The sequence below is a fragment of the Trachypithecus francoisi genome, unplaced genomic scaffold (genome assembly GCF_009764315.1).
Source record: "Trachypithecus francoisi isolate TF-2019V2 unplaced genomic scaffold, Tfra_2.0 Lachesis_group5, whole genome shotgun sequence".
NCBI lineage: Eukaryota > Metazoa > Chordata > Mammalia > Primates > Cercopithecidae > Trachypithecus > Trachypithecus francoisi.
In genome coordinates this window covers 24,643,280-24,663,355 of record NW_022681470.1, presented here as the reverse complement: position 1 = coordinate 24,663,355, position 20,076 = coordinate 24,643,280, and the positions used below count along the sequence as shown (strand labels likewise).

General features: G+C 37.2%; 1 protein-coding gene across 1 annotated transcript; it reads left to right on the top strand.

Annotated features, from left to right (window-relative positions):
• Positions 1-37: 37 nt before the first annotated feature.
• MPC2 (mitochondrial pyruvate carrier 2) lies at positions 38-18,377 on the top strand. Its single transcript, XM_033198760.1, has 5 exons — positions 38-437; positions 11,948-11,988; positions 15,829-15,913; positions 16,369-16,480; positions 18,076-18,377. The coding sequence occupies exons 1-5, from the start codon at positions 329-331 to the stop codon at positions 18,110-18,112; spliced, it is 384 nt and encodes a 127-aa protein (XP_033054651.1). The 5' UTR covers positions 38-328; the 3' UTR covers positions 18,113-18,377.
• The last annotated feature ends 1,699 nt before the right edge of the window (positions 18,378-20,076 follow it).

Genomic DNA, 20,076 nt, shown 5'->3' with positions numbered 1-20,076 from the left:
AGCGCGCTGCCAGCAGGGCGCTGGGCGGACTCGGTGAGGTGATTATTTTGGCACCTGTTGCCGAGGCTCCTCCTCCGTCTCTCCTGCTGGGGCGGAGGCGGACCAGGGGCGGGCCGTTGGCAGCCTCCGCCCCCTCAACCTTCGCGGGGCGCGGGCGGTAGCTTTTTGGTTCACAGCCGGGCAGCGAGAGCCGCGGGAAGGGCTCTCCAGGCGAGATACGGACGGCAGGCGTCGTGGCAAGGAAAAGTGACTAGCTCCCCTTCGTTGTCAGCCAGGGACGAGAACAGAGCCACGCTCCCACCCGGCTGCTCACGATCCCTCGGCGGCGATGTCGGCCGCCGGTGCCCGAGGCCTGCGGGCCACCTACCACCGACTTCTCGATAAAGTGGAGCTGATGCTGCCCGAGAAATTGAGGCCGTTGTACAACCATCCAGCAGGTAATGGACCCTGAATGGCTCCTTATCGAGACCTTCCTTCCCCCTTCCTCTAAAATGGACCTTTTAGAGGCCCTCTGACAACTGCCACTAGAGGCATCCCACAGCCCCAACTCCTTCCTTCCCTTCAGGTGAAGCCGTTTACTCTCCTAGCCTCTGCATTTCACCCTCTCTCCTGCAACATCTCTTCCTAAGCCAACCTATCTCAAGTCAGCGCCCTTCCCCACCTATCCGCTCCCTTACGCACGACTCCAACCCAAACCTGACCTCCAAATTTGAGCCTTCTCAACGTCTGCGGCCACGAAAGTGTCTGGAGCCACCATGAAACACTCATTCTTTTTCTCTTTTCGAATTGTGGCATATTAACCCACACTAGGCAGAGCTGGGTGGGTGGCTTGTCGCACTGTAGGGTTTGGAGTAAAGGTCACACTTTCTTCAGCTACTCCTGGCAGAGGCCTGCAGACTGAGCCCTCCCCCAAACTGCATGCTTTACTTCATCCAGGGTTGAGTCAGTGTCATTTCTCATCCCATAGGTCCAGTGTGTTTCTTTAAATCTGTCCTTATTTATGAAATTGTTGAACAAGCTCTACCCAGAGCTTTTTGTGTGGACAGACCTGGATTTCATTCTCTTCTACCACTTATTATAGTTGTGACCTTGAGCAAAAGCCTAGATCTCTGTTGTGTAATATGCGGTCTGCGAGAATGACAGATAACATATGTGCTTGACTCTTTGTAAATGCTCAGTAAATGTTACATCTCTCTTGGCCTACTGGAAAACTTGTGTTCTTGTGGTTAAAAAAAAAAAAACTCTATAAGAAACTGAAACATTCCAATCCCTTAAGATCTAGAATTCTGTTACCTCTTCTCTAAAGTGAGTTGTAATAATACTTATTTGGCTAGAGGCTAACGTCAGATATATTCTGAGGTCTCTTTCAAGCCTGACTTGGCAAACTAGAAAATGTGTTGTAAATTGAAAGACTAGAGTGCTACCCGAAAAGTAGCTTTTTTTCTCCTACATAGTTAAAATCTGTATTCTGCAGTTGGTATCATTAGGAAAGTTGTCTAGTTCTCCCATTATCTGATTATGAACCAGCTCTCTGTAGTCTGAACTGGTTACTAAATCTGACTTCCAGTTTGATAATGGAATGAATTGAACATCCGGATTATACTGTAACCCTTAATATTATTTACTGCAATATTGAACCCATTATAAAACTGATCATTAAGGAGAGTTTATTTGTCGTTTAGTTCTTTTAACATTTAGGTTTTTTTTGGAATTATGCTGTGTTCTGTGGCATAATTTGTGGCATAAGATTTTCAGGAAGGAGGGTTGAGCTATGCTTTTGGTAATAATATGGGCTTTACAGAGTCAACTGAACGTGAAGTCAACTCTGACCCTCAAGTTTTGTGTTTTAGCTGTAGGATAAGGGCATGGCAGAGTAAGAGTAATTTTAAACTACTTAAAATACTACGAAAATTGGAGGGTAGTCTTATCTTGATCCTTTCCAAGGCTTTAGTTTTTAGCCACCTGTAATTATTGCTTAAAATACTAGTCAGCTTTCAGAATGAAGAGGGATTACCTTTCACTTGTAGGATGTGCATTTCATCTGAAAATCCTTGGATTCATTCAGTTATTTTAACCCCCTTTTTCAGTGTAGTAAAAGGAGCTAGGCTTTGAAGGGAGAGAGACCTATGTTTCAGTCTTGGCTGTGTGACCTTGACCCTAAATTCCTGCCTTAGTTATCTAATCTATAAAATGGGAGTAATTATATAATTCAGGATTGTTGTGAAAATCAGATGATCTAATGCCTCCAAAACATGCAGCACAGCGTTTGCACTTAGACTCTCAATAACTGTCAGTTCTAAGATTTGAACAACGTACAGAGTAAGGATATCTATTACAGCAAAATTATTTATGATCGACAAGTTGGAGGCACACCAGTATAGAAATGGAGGAACTTGAAAAATATGTTGACTAATGAGTATGGAATAAAATCTAAGGAAACACTGATTATTGTCTTAAGAGTTATCCAGAGTGAATATTCAAGGATTTTGCATACTATTTTGCCTAACAGTATTTGTTATTGAATTCTCATTGAAACATTTATCTAGATTCAACTACAAGGAGTTTATTAAATGATATGAAATGCTACAATTTTGACAGTTGGAAATCATACATTGCTGATTCTAAATTTTTGAGATTTAATTTTATCGCTGACACTGTATGTCTCAACAGGTAACAAGAATGTGTTTTTAGTGGGGCGAGGTGGCTCACGCCTATAATCCCAGCACTTTGGGAGGCTGAGGTGGGTGGATCACCTGAGGTCAGGAGTTCAAGAGCAGCCTGACCAACATGGTGAAACCCTATCTCTACTAAAATACAAAAATTAGCCAGGCGCAGTGGCAGGTGCCTGTAATCTCAGCTAGTTGGGAGGCTGAGGCGGGAGAATCACTTGAAACAAGGAGGCGGAGGTTGCAGTGAGCCAAGATCGCACCACTGCACTCCAGCCTGCCAAGAGGGCGAGACTCTGTCTCAAAAAAAAAAAAAGAATGTTTTTATGTATAGATATATATTTTAGTCACAGTATTGCATCTCTGACCTATGACCCAGAGTTTTGAGGCTCTCATTATCCATTTGCCTATGTGTTGTTGCTGGCATGTCATGATCTGCCTCTGTAGAGAAGGAATAGAGTTCTAGCCAAATGTGTCCCGGTCAAGTTCCTCAACTCACAAAAAGGATGTCAGTCCCCGCATTATCCCCCACCTGACTATAAAATATGTGACTCCACACTAGCCAGTTGCATAGCTGTACTCCAGTGTTTGTCAAAGAAATAACCTTGAAGTTATGTTGCCCAATATTCTTTTTTCTTTTCTTTTCTTTTTTTTTTGAGACAAAGTCTTGCTCTGTTCCCTAGGTTGGAGTGCAGTGGCGTGATCTGGGCTCACTGCAACCTTGGCCTGCTGGGTTCAAGCGATTCTCCTGCTTCAGCCTCCTGAATACCTGGGATTACAGGCACGTGCCACCATGCCCAGCTAATTTTTGTGTTTTTAGTAGAGACGGGGTTTCCCCATGTTGGCCAGGCTGGTCTGAAACTCCTGACCTCAGGTGATCCACCTGCTTTGGCCTCCCAAAGTGCTGGGATTACAGGTGTGAGCAACCACACCTGGCCTCAATGTTTTCTTAAAAGCTTAATTAAGGAAAACAAAAAATTAGCAGTGGAGGAGTGTCATTTATTTGTATTTGTGAGTTCCAGAATGGGGTGAGTCATCCCAAGGGGTGCACACAATGAAACATTGGAATGTAAGAAGAAAATCATAGAACTTCTATTAACATTTACTGTTATTTCATCCATCTAAATTTTTCATTGTGTGTACATTCTGTAATACAAAAATATATTAGGGCAGTGATTCTATATAATTTATAAATATATAAACGATTTATAAAGAGGATGTATGCTCAAATTGTTTTTTACTGATGGAGCATATGTTCAAAAGGAGCTGGAAGACCACAGCTCTAAAGAGTCTAAAAACTATCCTTTGGTGAAGTTAGTCCCAAAAACAGCTATCCGAACCATATCATTTTAACGCATTGTAGCTCTCCTTTTATTGAATTACATTTTGGCTTACATGGAAGAGCTTTTGAAAAAATAATTCTCTGAAACTTGTTGCAGTGCTTAGTGTGCTGGTGCTGAGAATATCATTCTCAGCATTACATGGGTTCCCTCTGAAGACTCATGGGAAAAGTTACTTTAAAGTCTAAATAAGAATATTTGCATTTTTCCTAGATAAGATAATTAGCTTAATTTTAAAGACCTAGAAGATATTTCTTTTTAAATAAAAATAAATTAAATGAACCAGTGTTATCAGTGTTTATAAGGAAATATCTGTATCATAAAAATTTTAAATTCAGTGCTAAGAGAATTGATGTTACAGTAGATAGTTAAATACAACTTAGTTCAAATATATATTGTTCTATTATATGTAAATAAAATCAAATGTGGACCAATAATCAGTGTACATACCTACATAGTTTCAGTTGCATCTCTGTTAGAACTTATTTTGTTGCCACAGATTGTCAGTGAAGAATCTAAATGCCAGTCTAAGATATTAATATATGTCCATATATATTCTTAAGTGTATATTTAATATGTTTAAATATTTACACTAAATGTACATATATTATTTTTTGAAGCAATAACTTTATTTAAAGAGATAACTAAAATAGATGTAAAATTAGAATTTCAAATACAATTGTAAAATATTAGTGAAAAATAGAATATCTTCAAACAATCAGCTACCAAGAAGGTTGAATTATTCAATATTTATAGAGGGCCTATTGTGTATTAGATACTATTCTGGCAGTCGGGATAAATCAGTGGATAAATAACAACCACCCACACAGAGTTTATATTCTCAGAAGAGTTCATAAAAAGGAATATCACCCAGGCACAGTGGCTCACACCTGTAATCCCAGCGCTTTGGGAGGCCAAGGCGGGCGGATCACCTGAAGTCAGGAGTTCGAGACCAGCCTGCCCAACATGGTAAAACCCTATCTCTACTAAGAATACAAAATTTAGCTGGGCATGGTGGTGCGCACTTGTAATCCCAGCTACTCTGGAGGGTGAGGCAGGAGAATTGCTTGAACCCGGAAGATAGAGGTTGCAGTGAGCCAAGATCGCGCCACTGCACTCAATCAAGCCTGGGTGACAGAGCGGGATATCACCCTTGATGTAGTTGTTCAACACTTAACATATTTTTTCTGTGCTATCCTGCTTTTAAACTAATTTTAAGAAATTAGAACTGTTTATGCAGATGTGCTAAAGGAGAAAAAAGCCCTAAGAAAAGCTATAAATAGCTTTTCATTTCCAGGTCATGTAAAAATATTAATTTTGCCTATAACAGAGAATGAAATAGTTTAAAGTGCAGTATGGTATAGTAGAAAGAGGACTGGGATCAAAGAAACTGTGTTCTAGTCCTTGCTCTATCCAGAACTCACCCTAAATTTCCTGAGTGTAAGACAAATTACTTAACTTGTTAGTGTCTCATCTTTTTCATTTATAAAAATGAGGGAGCTTGGACTTTCCTTAAAGTCTTTTCCATCTAATAATCTATAATTTGGTATTCTCTTGGGACTTTTCCTACATTCAGAACCTTCGGGAAACTCAGATTTCATTGGAGAAAGTCATATAATTGTTAGATTATGATTTAGGGATCTAGTTTTTTATCCTTGCTGAGTTATTTATTTTGAACAAGTAATTTGTTTACTGGGCCTCATTTGCCTGATTTATGAGTGCCTACAGTAGATGATTTCAATAGTCTCTCTAAATCTAAAAGTAACTGATTCTTCGTACCTGAAGAAATAAGTAAATTTAAAACGTATCATCCCTAAGATGCATCTTGGCTATTTTAGTCGCTTTACCTGTTCTTTACTCTGGAATTTCAAACCAAAGTGTATTTTCAGTCAACATTTTAAAAAACATTATCTACCCATGATGTTTTGGGTACTATTTTAGTGATAGCTATTTCCAAGGCATTGTGGAAAATATTAAAATTATATGATTCTAAATGGTAGCTTAGTCATGTTCTTAGTGTTAAATCAGAACTAGCTTTGGCACAAATATGAATGATTTTTAGCCATCAGTATCCACATCAAAGATTAACCTTTACATATTGGAAGGATTTGTATCTAGTTTGTCACATGATAGTAAACAGGTAAACTTGTGTAATGTAAGGAATTAAGAGGGGTGTTAAAAAGTAACAAAGGAGTGGCATGAAAGGGATGGGAAGAGGTAGGGAAATTTAGTGATTTTATGACCTCTTAGCATTCAGTAAGAAACTTGATTTTTTACAGAGGGATATAGTGAATACCTCAATTCAGTATTTGTAAGTGTGTATATGTGCTTGAGAGTGAAAATTACCTATTCTATTCCAAAAAGTAAGTCTTTACTTAGGGAGGGAATCATATATACAATAGGTGGCCTACTTTCTGGGTAAAATTCATATAATATTTTATTAACAGTAATTTCTCTCAAATAAGGAAATTAGGAAGTAAGTTTATGTCAGTTTAGGTTCATCGAAGTTCAAGGCAACTAAATTTGTTAATTTGAAAATTTCTGTCATTATTTGCTTATGGTGTTCACTTGTAGAATTTCTCAAATTCTATGAAAAGTTTGAATTTAAAAACATGAGTTTCACTTTAAAAATAAGACAAAACACAAAATAACTTATAGTCTGTATTTTTCATTATTCTTGAAAATAGTTCATAGTTTAAAACGTATAGACTTTTTTTTTCTTTTTTTGATACAGAGTTTTGCTCTTGTTGCCCAGGCTGGAGCGCAGTGGTGCAGTCTTGGCTTACTGTAACCTCTGCCTCCCGGGTTCAAGCGATTCTCCTGCCTCAGCCTTCCCAAGTAACTGGGATTATAGGCATGCGCCACCACACCCGGCTAATTTTGTATTTTTAGTAGAGACAGGGTTTCTCCATGTTGGTCAGGCTGGTCTAAACTCCCCACCTCAGGTGATCCAGCCGCCTTGGCCTCTCAAAGTACTGGGATTACAGGTGTGAGCCACCGTGCCCAGCCTAAATGTATAGACATTTTAAATACTTGTTTAATGTTTCTAAATTGTCAGCATTGGAGGCCTTCTTCAACATCCATTAGTAGTGTTCTAAGAAACAAGATGAAAATGTGTTAATTGTTTTTCTAAAAGAATATATAGGGCCAGGCGCGGTGGCTCACGCCTGTAATCCCAGCACTTTGGGAGGCTGAGGTGGGTGGATCACCTGAGGTCAGGAGTTCTAGACCAGCCTGGCCAACATGGCGAAACCCCATCTCTACTAAAAATACAAAAATTAGCTGGGCGTGGTCGTGGGCACCTGTAATCCCAGCTACTCGGGAGGCTGAGGCAGGAGAATCACTTGAACTCAAGAGGCAGAAGTTGCAGTGAGCCGAGATCATGCCATTGCACTCCAGCCTGGGTAACAGAGCAAGACTCCATCTCAAAAAATAATAAAATAATAAAAATAAAAAATAAAAGAATATATAGTATGTCTGATGTGGACAATTCATCTTGGGCTATAAATTAATGTCTTATGAGGAGATTTTTCTTCAGTATATTTTCAGCAGTTCACAGTTTCCACCTAATCAAGTTATTTCATTTATCATAATGGATGTTAGCCAGGTATCTGTTAGTTTATACATCTGCTTATTCTAATATTATGGTATTATAATCATTTCACGTGTCATAATTATCTATTTTTATGCTCTCCCATGAGAATAGCTGTGTCATTGTACAGAACATAAGCCTGTGTTTTCTAGGTCTAGAATGACACATGTGACATTGTATTGTCACTATTTGAGTGATACCTATTTCTAAGTGCTTTGTTTTGTCAAAACTTTATGTTTAGAAATGTTGAAGTAAGTTGGAATGTTTTTTCACTACCATATCCACTGTTGATCAATTGCTGTTTTCTGGAAGACACCCTCTGTATCTGATTTATATATGTCTAAATGTACTTGTCTAGCTTTATTTGACTTATTTACTCTTACAGAAAAAAAGCTAAGAAATGTTAATTGAATGCTAATTAGCATTAAAATGAAAGGGTTAAGTTTTCTTTAAAATTTTGTTAACCCATTGTGTGACCATTTTTTCTTTTTTTAACAGTTAAGAAAACACTGTTTGCATTTGTAGATATTAGACTGATTTTTTTTGTCACTTGTCCACATCTTCTAGTATCTCAGAAAAAAATCTTATGTATTTGCTACTGCTATTTTTCTGTTTAGTACATAGCAGTTGTTAAACTGAAATTAGAGCTTGTTTTCATAGTTTAAAATTATTCACTCACTAAAATACCTCTCTTGGTCCAGGTTCTAGCAACCATAATTTGATGTCTGAAGTTTTTTCAGTTCTTGTTTGGTTTGGTGGGGAAGGGCGTGCTGTTAATATTGTAAAACTATTACCTAGCTCCGGGCAGTTTAGTAAATTAGTTACCAGGCAAACTTACTGAAAAGACTGACTATTTATTAACCCCAAAGGATCAACCATTTAAGCTTGTCAACCATTTAAGCTTGGAACCAGAATCTAGAGGCTTTTCTCAGAAAACAGTTTTGGGGTGACAAGAGAAAGTCCAGCTTTGAAATAGAACAAGAGAAGTCTACTGAAGAATTCAAAGTAAAAATGAACACCCATTCAGTGAGAGACTAAAACAGTACACTGACTGACTCTTGACTGATGAAACTCCATGCCAGGATAAAAATTAAACTTAGTAATTGATAATGCATATGAGCGAGAGACACTGTGTGTGACAAAGAAAAATGAACCAGGTGTAATGATAGGAATCCCGGAATCTCACCCTAAATTTCCAGAGAGTTTGAAAAGACTGTTTTATAGGATTAGTGCATTATGTTATCAGACTCAGGGGAAGAGAGCCGTGGTCTAAGAGTAGAGTAACTAATAAGTGAAATCTAATATATCCTTGGCATAAAGGGAACCTAATGTCCCTAGAGATGAGTAAACAGCAAATTCCAGCCTTGAGGATGAAGCAGTGTTGAGGCAAATTCTGGGTCAGACACAAAGTTTGAATATCTTGATTAGCGTCTATCCTGAACATGGTGAATCCAATTCAGTTCTGTTGGCACATACTTATTATTTGTCAAGGAAGTTAAGAAACGGACCTTGTCTTCGGGTTAATATGACAGATGCATAAATAATCATTTTAACAGAAAATGATAGAAGAATATACAGGCTGCTTTGGTAGTTAAGAGAAGGAGCATTTAGCCTATCCTGTAGTTTTTTGGTTTGTTTTTTTAAGGCTTCCTTGAGGAGATGCAACCTGAGATGAGTTTCTGATGGATAGGAGTTAGGTAAAGACTAAGCAGGATATTGAGAAGGGACAGCATAAACTGAAGATCCATAAAATAGCATGAAACTGGTTGAATGTTTGCCCAGCTTATCAGTTGGCCTAGGCCAGGATTTCTTAACCTTCTACTTTCTTGGAGCAGCTGTCCTGTACATTGGAGGATGTTTAACAGCATCCCAGGCCTCTACCCACGAGATGGCAGCAGCAGCGTCAGCAGCAGCATCTGCAGCAGTTGGAGCACCACAGTTGGGCAACTAAAAATTCCCCTGGCGGGGACACTCCTGGTTAAGAACCACTGACCTGGGCTAAGATTTAGTTAAATTAGGATTATATATTCTGACACTCAATGGCTTCATGTTTTCTTTTATATTCCCCTTTTTCCCTTCATAAAAATTTCTTTTCAAATTCCAGCCTAGTCTTAACCAAAGAAGAAACTAAATTATTTTATATCTTGTAGAGAGAAAAGGATGTGGCTAGAGTTCTATATGTATGGTGGCTGTGCCCAGAACAATGCTGTTTAGAGAACTGGATAACAGAAACTGAATATAGATAGGTTTTTCACTCAGCTGTAAGAACATCAAAATTTAGAACTCCTTTATAGTTTAAGTTCTCTCACCAGCTGTTTCAGCACTGTTTCTAGATTTATTCTACAACTTTAAAATACGGAAAATTCAAACGTACACAAGAAAATGTAAAAATGGTTAGATACCAGATGTATGTGAGAAAATAAAGTTTAACATTATAATGGACTGAGTAGGCCCACAAGGAACCACAGGATTTGTGCCATGATCTTTCTAGTGTTTGAAGAATTATTCTAATGATGATACCCAGCTTCTCTGAAGAATGAGAAAATGAAACTTAGATTGATGTAGGACTTTAGGATTAAATTAGAAAATCAGCAAGCATATTTTAAAACTATTAAACGCATAAGCCAGACTGATCAGATATTTAAGTATCAGGCTGATAAAAACAACTTACGATTTTAAAGTACTTTCAAAGTTATTTGTGGCCAGGCACGGTGGCTCACGCCTGTAATCCCAGCACTTTGGGAGGCCGAGACGGGCGGATCACGAGGTCAGGAGATCGAGACCATCCTGGCTAACATGGTGAAACCCCGTCTCTACTAAAAATACAAAAACTAGCTGGGCGAGGTGGCGGGCGCCTGTAGTCCCAGCTACTCGGGAGGCTGAGGCAGGAGAATGACGTAAACCCGGGAGGTGGAGCTTGCAGTGAGCTGAGATCTGGCCACTGCACTCCAGTCCGGGCGACAGAGCGAGACTCCGCGCGACAGAGCGAGACTCCGCCTCAAAAAAAAAAAAAAAAATCAGCAAGCATATTTTAAAACTATTAAACGCATAAGCCAGACTTATCAGATATTTAAGTATCAGGCTGATAAAAACAACTTACGATTTTAAAGTACTTTCAAAGTTATTTGTGGCCAGGCACGGTGGCTCACGCCTGTAATCCAAGCATTTTGGGCGGCTGAGGCGGGCAGATCACAAGGTCAGGAGTTTGAGACCAGCCTGGCCAACATGGTGTGAAACCCCGTCTCTATTAAAGATACAAATACATTAGCCGGGTATGGTGGCAGGCGCCTGTAATCCCAGCTACTTGGGAGACTAAAGCAGGAGAATCACTTGAACCCAGTAGGTGGAGGTTGCAGTGAGCCGACATTGTGCCATTGCACTCCAGCCTGGGCAACAGAGCAAGACTCTGTCTCAAAAACAAAAAAAGGTTATTTGTATATGTGTGTGTATATATCTATATATTGTATATACACATACATATATATTACAGTAATAAATATTAGTATAAACTGCTTCCAACTCTACTTGCTAATTTTCCTTTTTATTTAATATTTTACATTCTATTAGGTCATAGGGATACAAGTATAAATAATATTGAGCCACTAGCTTCGAGGAAGTCATAATCTTGATAGATACATAGATTTACAAATAGGGTAAAATATGTAAAATGTACTGTGGTAGATTTTAAAATGACATTGAATTAATGAATTTGCTGTAAGAATAATGTGAATTAGTTTGAGAAGGATAAAAATATCAAGGACTATGTTAAATTGTGGAGGATAGAATGTGTAGCATTGCTATCACTTAAGGCTAAAGGCAAGTAGTTTGCACTATCTGGTAATACTTTTCAAAACCTACATACTAAGCAAAAGTTGCAGGGAAGCAACTGCCATTTTTACATTTTTCAAATTTTGCTGCTTAATGTTAAGATTAACCAACTATTTGTTATAGTAATTCAGCCAGAATGCACAAAAATGGGGTGTTATCACTGGGTTCATTTTCACTTGGGATGAGAGTATTACTTGAGTGTAAAACTGGTATGAAAGTACATTAGAATCAAGGTTCCCTAAAATGTTTTTATATGGCAGTATATTTACTGAAAAAATTTTGCATATAGTTGAACCTGTGCAGTTCAAACCTGTGTTATTCAAGGGTCAACTGTACTGTAATACTGTGGTACCTCTCTAAATGTTAACTGAAATACAAAGTATGCAAAAAGCATAGTAAAAGTGGTTAAAAATAGATTGATAAATCTTTTGGTTTTTAAAATTTGGTGACAGCTGTTAAAAGACATGTATAAGATATTTGGTTTATTCCTGAATTTTTCTTTTCTTTTTTTCTTTTTTCAGGTCCCAGAACAGTTTTTTTCTGGGCTCCAATTATGAAATGGGTAAGTCTTGAGTTTTTGCAGAAGCTACTGAAAGAAAAATTCCTTAATAGGAATTTACTAATTTGAAGTAACTTTTATGAAGAATATGCTTTAGAATATTCTTGGTATGCCTTTCAATTATTTCATGGCAAATATTCTCAGACATACCATTTTCTACATAAAGCAACTATCTACTTTAGTTTTTCTGAACTCTTTAGATAAGAGGCCTTCTGGGAACATACTTGTTACCAAAAAACTTACAATTGTGTACCATAGGGACATGAAATTTCATTCTGAAATTTTATTACTAAGTAAAGCATTAAACTAGTTAGAACCCCCAAGTTAACTTTTATTATTAATTTAGTATGAGAACTGAAGGTGCTAACACCAAAATATAGGTAAAGAAAGTTAGTCTCAAAAAGCAGATGGATTTATTCGGGTATAAATATTAGCATTTGGTAAATGTCGGAACCTAGGACTTCTGACTCCAAGCCCAGTGCTTTTACTCTTCCCCAGAGTTTTCTTTCTTAAAGTTCTCACTTAGCTGGAAAAAAAAACAATTGTGGTGGCTGTTTGTAGCAAATCATTGATTTTATGTTGAAAGGGCCAGTTTGGTTCTATAACTGTGCTTCTCAGTGTCATTTGAGAACTTGTTAGGCCCCATCACAGACTTACTAAATCTAAAACTCTAGACGTGGAGTCCAGTGAGATGTGTTTTCATAACCTCTTCAGATGATTCTCTGATGCCCTCTAACGTTTGAAAACTACTGGTCTGTAGGCTTTTTTTTTTATGTGGTAAAATACACATAAAATTTACTATCTGAACCATTTTCAAAGTGTACAGTTTAGTAGTGTTAAGTACATTTACATCATTGTTAACCAATCTCCAGAACCCTTTTTATCTTGTAAAAGTAAGACTCTGTACCCATAATTCCCCATTCTCCTTCTCCCGGTCCCTGGCAACCACCATTCTACCTTCTGTCTCTATGAATTTCACTAGTCTAAGTACCTCTTGTAAATGGAATCAAAATGTATTTATCTTTTTGTAGTTGGCTTATTTCACCTAGCATAATGTCCACAAGGTACATTAATGTCACATGTGTCAGAATTTCCTTTCTTTTTAAGGCTGAATAGCATTCCATTGTATGTATTTACATTTTGTTTATTCATCTATATGTTGATTGGACAATTGGTTTGCTTCCACATTTTTGCTGTGAATAATGCTACCATGAACATTGATGTACAAATACCTTTTTAAGTCAATACTTTTAATTCTTCTTAGTATACACCCAGAAGCTGAATTGCTAGATCATATGATTATTCTGCTTAGTATTTTTTGTTTTCCTCAGCAACTACATTATTTTACATTTCTACCAGCAATTCATAAGGGTTTTAATTTCCCCACATCCTCATCAACACTTGTTAACTTTTGATGGGGGAGCGTTTTTGTTTTCGTTTTTATGATAGGCACCTAATAGGTGTTAGATATCTTGTTTTTATTTGCATTTCCCTAATGATTAGTCATGCTGAACATATACTTATTGTACTTATTAATCAGTTGTGTTTTTTCTTTGGAGAAATATTTATTCAAGTCCTTTGCCTGTTTTTAATTTAATCAAGTTGTTTTTTGTTGTTGTTGAGTGATGGGCTGTTGTAATTCTCTTAAATGTACTATTAAAATGGTTAGAACAATTCAGAAACTCAGTTGTAAATTCAAGTGGTTGAGAATGTTAGAGTTAGAATTGGTTATGACTCAATCTTATGGCCTTGGGCAAGTTTAGTCTCTTTGTCATTTTTGTCTCCTCAACTATGAAGTGACAAGATTAGAATATAAGTGATTTGGGAACTGTATTTTACAGAGATCTAGGGAGCAGTTTTGTTTTTGTTTTTTTTTTCATATCTACGTATTGAAAAAAGATCCTAAAACCCCCTATACTAATGGAAGTTACATTACCATTTCCTTCTTTCACCACCTGCACTTAAAATTACATAGTAATTATATGTCTTTATAGTGGAATTGATTGCTGAAGTATCCAATCATTAAAAAAGTTTGAGTGATTTCATCTGTTCACAATAAATTTAGGGGCTTCTTTGACCTCGAATTTACCACAGTTTAGGAGTTTATTGATTTTATCAGTAACTTTGGTGTTTATTTGACCTGGTTCATTACTGTTGTGAGATGTTGACAGCATTATATACTCATAAATGCCTTCTTGACTATCTGTCTCTTTAAGAGCATCTATTTTAAGTACATGCTGAAATCATGCATAGTCTCCAGATGACAGCATAGCAATAGAAACTTCTGTGTTTTGTTCTCTGGTCGGGAGACTTCTATTAGATACTTACCTTATGTACCTCTTACTGTGTTTTATTATCCCAGAGTATTTGATAATTAATCTGTAGAATTCTATACATGTCACATAACAGTTACTTCTGCAAGCCACATATGTTCTATAACATTAAGACTCTTAGACTGTGTGCCTTCAAACATACAACTGTAGTAGAGTCCTTTGTAACCACTTTAGTTGAAACCACATAACTAATCGTAAAGGTCAAAGTGGATAATCTGGGGAAAAAAAATCTATGTACCTTAAATATTTTATTTTAACCTAAAGGATATAAATATATATTCTTTGACAATTGGTCTTTTTTAAAGCTAAAGCTTTTATTTGTGTATGGATTTTTGAGCTCCACATTTTCTATCCTGGATAAATTATGCTCTAGTGCATCCTATATAATTTCCAGCTTAGTTTAAAAAAAAAATGTATTAAATCATATAAATTACATTAACAAGTAAAACTGGCATAAACAGATTGGGGGACAAACATAGTGACTTGGTAAAAATACAGCTCATTTGGTGGGAGTAAAAATGCATGATTGCAATAGAAACAGTGTTAAAAACACAGAAGAGAAATGGCCACATATGTGATGATGTTAAAGAAAAGTGGTCTTACAGCCAGGCCGGGCTTGATGGCTCACACCTGTAATCCCAGCACTTTGGGAGGCCAAGGCAGGCGGATCACCTGAAATCATGTGTTTGAGACCAGCCTGGCCAACATGGTGAAACCCCGTCTCTACTAAAAATACAAAAATTAGCCAGGCATAGTGGCACATGCCTGTAATCTCACCTACTTGGAGGCTGAGGCATGAGAATCGCTTGAACCTGGGAGGCAGAGGTTGCAGTGAGCAGAGATCGCACCATTGCACTGCAGCCTGGGTGACAGAGCGAGACTCTGTCTAAAATAATAATAATAATAATAATAATATATGATCTAACCAAAAAACTAGAATTATAGCAGGTTTTCTGATACTTATACTTTTAAAAAATAATTCATTAGAAGCCCAAACTTCAGCATCACACAATATACCCATGTAACAAACCTGCACATGTACCCCGAATCTAAAATTTAATTTAATTTAAAAATAATAACATTGGCAGAAAACATCAAAGGAAGAATCTAGACAAATATCCTTAACAGCTTTCAGGTATATTCCATGCTAGTGGTTAGTGGTTCCTGACATATATAAAGAATATATAAATTCATATGGGAAATAAGTAGACAAAAAAACAAAATATATATGTGCATATAATGCATACATATATATCTAATCTATATATGTACTACTGGCTTTCAGATATATGAGGCTGCTTAGTGTACCTAACAAAGTAAAATTAGTTCAAAAAGCAGTTTTTTAATTCATTGTGCTTTTTTGTTGTTGTAGTCTACATTTTCTTAATGAATGGATACTAAACTTATAGTTGCTAACTTATGGAAATCTCAAAAATGTTTTGTGCTTAATTTAAAGTTAAAACTATTACTCCACACTCATACTTTTTTCTTTCTATGTGTTAATCTGTAGGGGTTGGTGTGTGCTGGATTGGCTGATATGGCCAGACCTGCAGAAAAACTTAGCACAGCTCAATCTGCTGTTTTGATGGCTACAGGTAAATTAAATAAATATCTTCTGTGTTCCTTGTAGAACATAAATGATTTTTGTTTTGTTTTATATCAGTTTGTTTAGTGGCTTAGTGTTTGAAATACACCCACACACAAAGGAATTAACAGTATTTTGTCTAGGAAGTTATTAATTATGGATAGGAGAGTCAGAGGAAGAATAAGTATCTGAATGGGCTTTTGTTTTTCAGGTTTTTGCCATGAGCAAAAGTGGGAAGAAAATTACAGTTAATAGTCACTTTACTCTAAAGATTCCTCTTTCATGTAAGAATTGAGTATTTTCTGTGACACTAAGCTACAGAAACATTATTGAAAATTCAGAATATAGCATTTCTTTGTCCCTCATCCTACATTATTGTTGTAATTACTTTACTCAATATTAAGTATTCACTGAAGTTATTGCAGCAGTATGTATGCTTTTTAAAGTAACATTTTGTTTCAACAGGGTTTATTTGGTCAAGGTACTCACTTGTAATTATTCCAAAAAATTGGAGTCTGTTTGCTGTTAATTTCTTTGTGGGGACAGCAGGAGCCTCTCAGCTTTTTCGTATTTGGAGGTAAGCCTATCAGAGATATTTTTAAAACTGTTTCAAAAGCTACTCAGGTGGCACTAATTTTTTTTTTAAAAGATTCATATATAATGCTAAGACAAGAAGTACCTAAAGTAGAAATTTAACATTTCTAGAAAAGTCTAGGGGTTTACGAATAAGTTTACCAGTTAACTGGCTAAAATCAGTTAAGCAGTATGTTACCTTGTTTTTAGATTTAACTGTGCATCATTTAGATGGTTAACCATTTCACATAATCTCTTTTATTAAGACAATATATACAGTTTATGATTTATTAATTTCTTATGTAAACCTTTTATCACTTTCAATTGTATATAATAAATTGGAACTTAAATGTATTATGTAGTATTGGAAATGATATTTAGAGTGAGGTCTTTGCTTTGATTGGAAAGTGTTCCATGAGCACTGGAAATTTTTGAACGATTTACTCAGTAGTTAATATTGTCGGTGACTTATGATAATGACATTATGATCAAATATTTGAAATCAGGATCTTTTGAGAAACCTAGGAGGTATGGTTGGCTTCATGGAATAAGTATCCTTCTTGTGCTTATATATGGTTGGCTTCATGGAATAAGTATCCTTCTTGTGCTTATACTATTCTCCATTCCATTATAAGCTGGGAGGAATAGTAAATGAAGCCCAAGGAATGGTAGAAGGGAAGGAAAGACTGACTCTGTGGTTACTTCTTTGGATTGAGAATTGAGGAAATGGTCCTTAGCATTAGTGAATTTAAGTGTTTACAGGCTGTTAACCCAATAGCCTGCCTGCATCACAGAAGTATATTTTACCTTAGTGGTTAGAAGTCTATTTTACTTTAGTGATATTTTACTTTAGTGATTAGTATATTTTACTTTACCTGTTGATCTTATTCTTGGGAAAGGTGCTTTGTGAGTATAAATTTAAAAATTCTAGATGACCACATTTTACTAAACTTTATACATATGTTCACATGTTTGTCACACTCTTGTAGAATTCTAGAATGAGAATATTTATTAAAATAATACTTTTGTATAGGAAACTATATGTCAGCTAAACTGTTAAAAGTTTTTGGCAGGCCAGGCATAGTGGCTCACGCCTGTAATCCCAGCACTTTGGGAGGCTGAGGCAGGCAGATCACGAGGTCAGGAGATCAAGACCATCCTGGCTAACACAGTGAAACCCTGTCACTACTAAAAATACAAAAAATTAGCCAGGAGTGGTGGCGGGTGCCTGTAGTCCCAGCTACTCAGGAGGCTGAGGCAGGAGAATGGCATGAACCCCAGAGGCAGAGCTTGCAGTGAGCCGAGATCCTGCCACTGCACTTCAGCCTGGCGACAGAGCGAGACTCCATCTCAAAAAAAAAAAAGTTTTTGGCAGTTGTCATCTTATTATCTGAAACAAAATCCAGATGCAAATGAACTTTTTGAATCCTTTACCTTCTGCCTGTTTCTACCTATAAGTGCCCCAGGAAGATTCTGTTTACAACTGTATAGCTACTTGACCACCAAGAAAGAAGAAATGGAGTATGCTTTCCATTCTCTCCTTACCATACGTTTATCTATTATTATTGATGATTATTTTTCTTTCTGTTTTCTTTATAGATATAACCAAGAACTAAAAGCTAAAGCACACAAATAAAAGAGTTCCTGATCACCTGAACAATCTAGATGTGGACATGACCATTGGGACCTAGTTTATTATTTGGTTATTGATAAAGCAGAGCTAACTGTGCGTTTGGAAGGCACAATAAAACTAACTGCAACTGGTAGCTAGTGCTTGATTCAATAGAAAAATAAAGCAAACGTAATAACAGTCTCTCTACATGACTTAAGGAACTTAGCTATGGATATTAGTAACATTTTTCTACCATTTGTCCATAATAAACCATAGTTGCTCATATATACCCCCTGCCTCCTTCTGTTCCAGTCAGCCAACATGTGTACATAAAAGAACACACAAATTCAAGAAGTTGGAAGATTAAATTATCTGCTTATTTAGTGTAGGATGGTCAGGTAGCTAGCTATAAGTGAAAGGAAATTTTGCTGAAGAGACTGAGAAATGGGTAGTGGAATGACTATCAAGGTGACCTCAAACTATTTAAAAACATTTTACTTGCCATGAAGATTCTTGATGATTTTTGTATAAATGTTGTATAAAATACTTTTACAGCTGCAGATTTTTAAATAGGGTCATTGTAAAGATTAATGAGATAATGTTTTAACATAGTGCCTGGTCCGTGATAAGTGTTAAATTTTTCAGTTACCCTCAGTAACTGATATAATGTAGCAGAAAATACTCTATATTCAGACAGACCTGAATTTGAATCCCAGCTCTATGACTTATTTATTGTGACTTTTTTTTTTTTGAGACAGGGTCTTGCTCTGTGGCCCAGGCTGGAGTGCAGTGGCGCAATTTCGGCTCATTGCAAACCCTACCTTTTGGGCTCAAGCGATCCTCCTGCCTCGGCCTCCCGAGCAACTGGGACTACAGGTACACACCACCACACCCAGCTTATTTTTGTAGAGGTAGGGTTTTGTCATGTTGCCCAGGCTGGTCTCAAACTCCTGGGCTCAGGTGATCTGCCCGCCTCGTCCTCTGAAAGTGCTGGAATTAACAGGCATGAGCCACCATACCCAGCCTATGCTGTGACTTTAGACAAGTTAGGAAAGTGCCTAGCAGAGTACCTGGGACATAAGTAGGTTTTCTGTAAATGTTTGTGACCTTTGGCTCCATTGTGAGGAGAGACTGAGCATACATTACTCCACACTACAGATACATCTATTTGATTTGGCTTTCAATGTGGAGTGCTGAGCTTTTTTTCTAAAAGTGCTAATAAAACCAGTCCTCATTAAAAATAGTCAGATGAGTCAGCAAAGCAAGTTATTTCAAAATTTGAAGAAACAAGACAAAACAACTTTTTGATTAATACTGTAACCTATGAAAATTTGGCAGTTAGCAATTGAAAACCTTGTATGTTATCATTTGTCCCTTAACCATGGTCTACCATTAAGGAGAAAAGATTAGAGAGCTTGACATAGTCCAAAATGAAGCGATTCTGAAGGTCAAATTATTATTGCTTTCATTTCATAAACCACACTGTTAAATTCATTTGTGGCCGGGCGCGGTGGCTCAAGCCTGTAATCCCAGCACTTTGGGAGGCCGAGACGGGCGGATCATGAGGTCAGGAGATCGAGACCATCCTGGCTAACACAGTGAAACCCCGTCTCTACTAAAAAATACAAAAAGCTAGCCGGGCGACGAGGCGGGCGCCTGTAGTCCCAGCTACTAGGGAGGCTGAGGCAGGAGAATGGCGTGAACCCGGGAGGCAGAGCTTGCAGTGAGCTGAGATCCGGCCACTGCACTCCAGCCCGGGAGACAGAGCCAGACTCCGTCTCAAAAAATAAATAAATAAATTCATTTGTGTGTTTGACATGGGTGTGCACACATGTATGTTTTTCCTAGGTTAAGCATTTAGGAAAAACATGAAATATGACATAGACACAAAAAGTTTATTAAAAATTTATATGTGGACTTGGTGTTTCACTTCCTTTTCATTAAAACATCTTTTCTAAACGGGGTCTCCTACGTCCCTCTTGTCAAAT

Coding starts and splice junctions, on each gene's coding strand:
- MPC2 (XM_033198760.1), top strand. CDS start 329: ATGTCGGCCGCCGGTGCCCGAGGCCTGCGGGCCACCTACCACCGACTT. Junction 11,989..15,828: donor GGGCTCCAATTATGAAATGG/GTAAGTCTTGAG, acceptor GTTAATCTGTAG/GGGTTGGTGTGTGCTGGATT. Junction 15,914..16,368: donor TGCTGTTTTGATGGCTACAG/GTAAATTAAATA, acceptor TTGTTTCAACAG/GGTTTATTTGGTCAAGGTAC.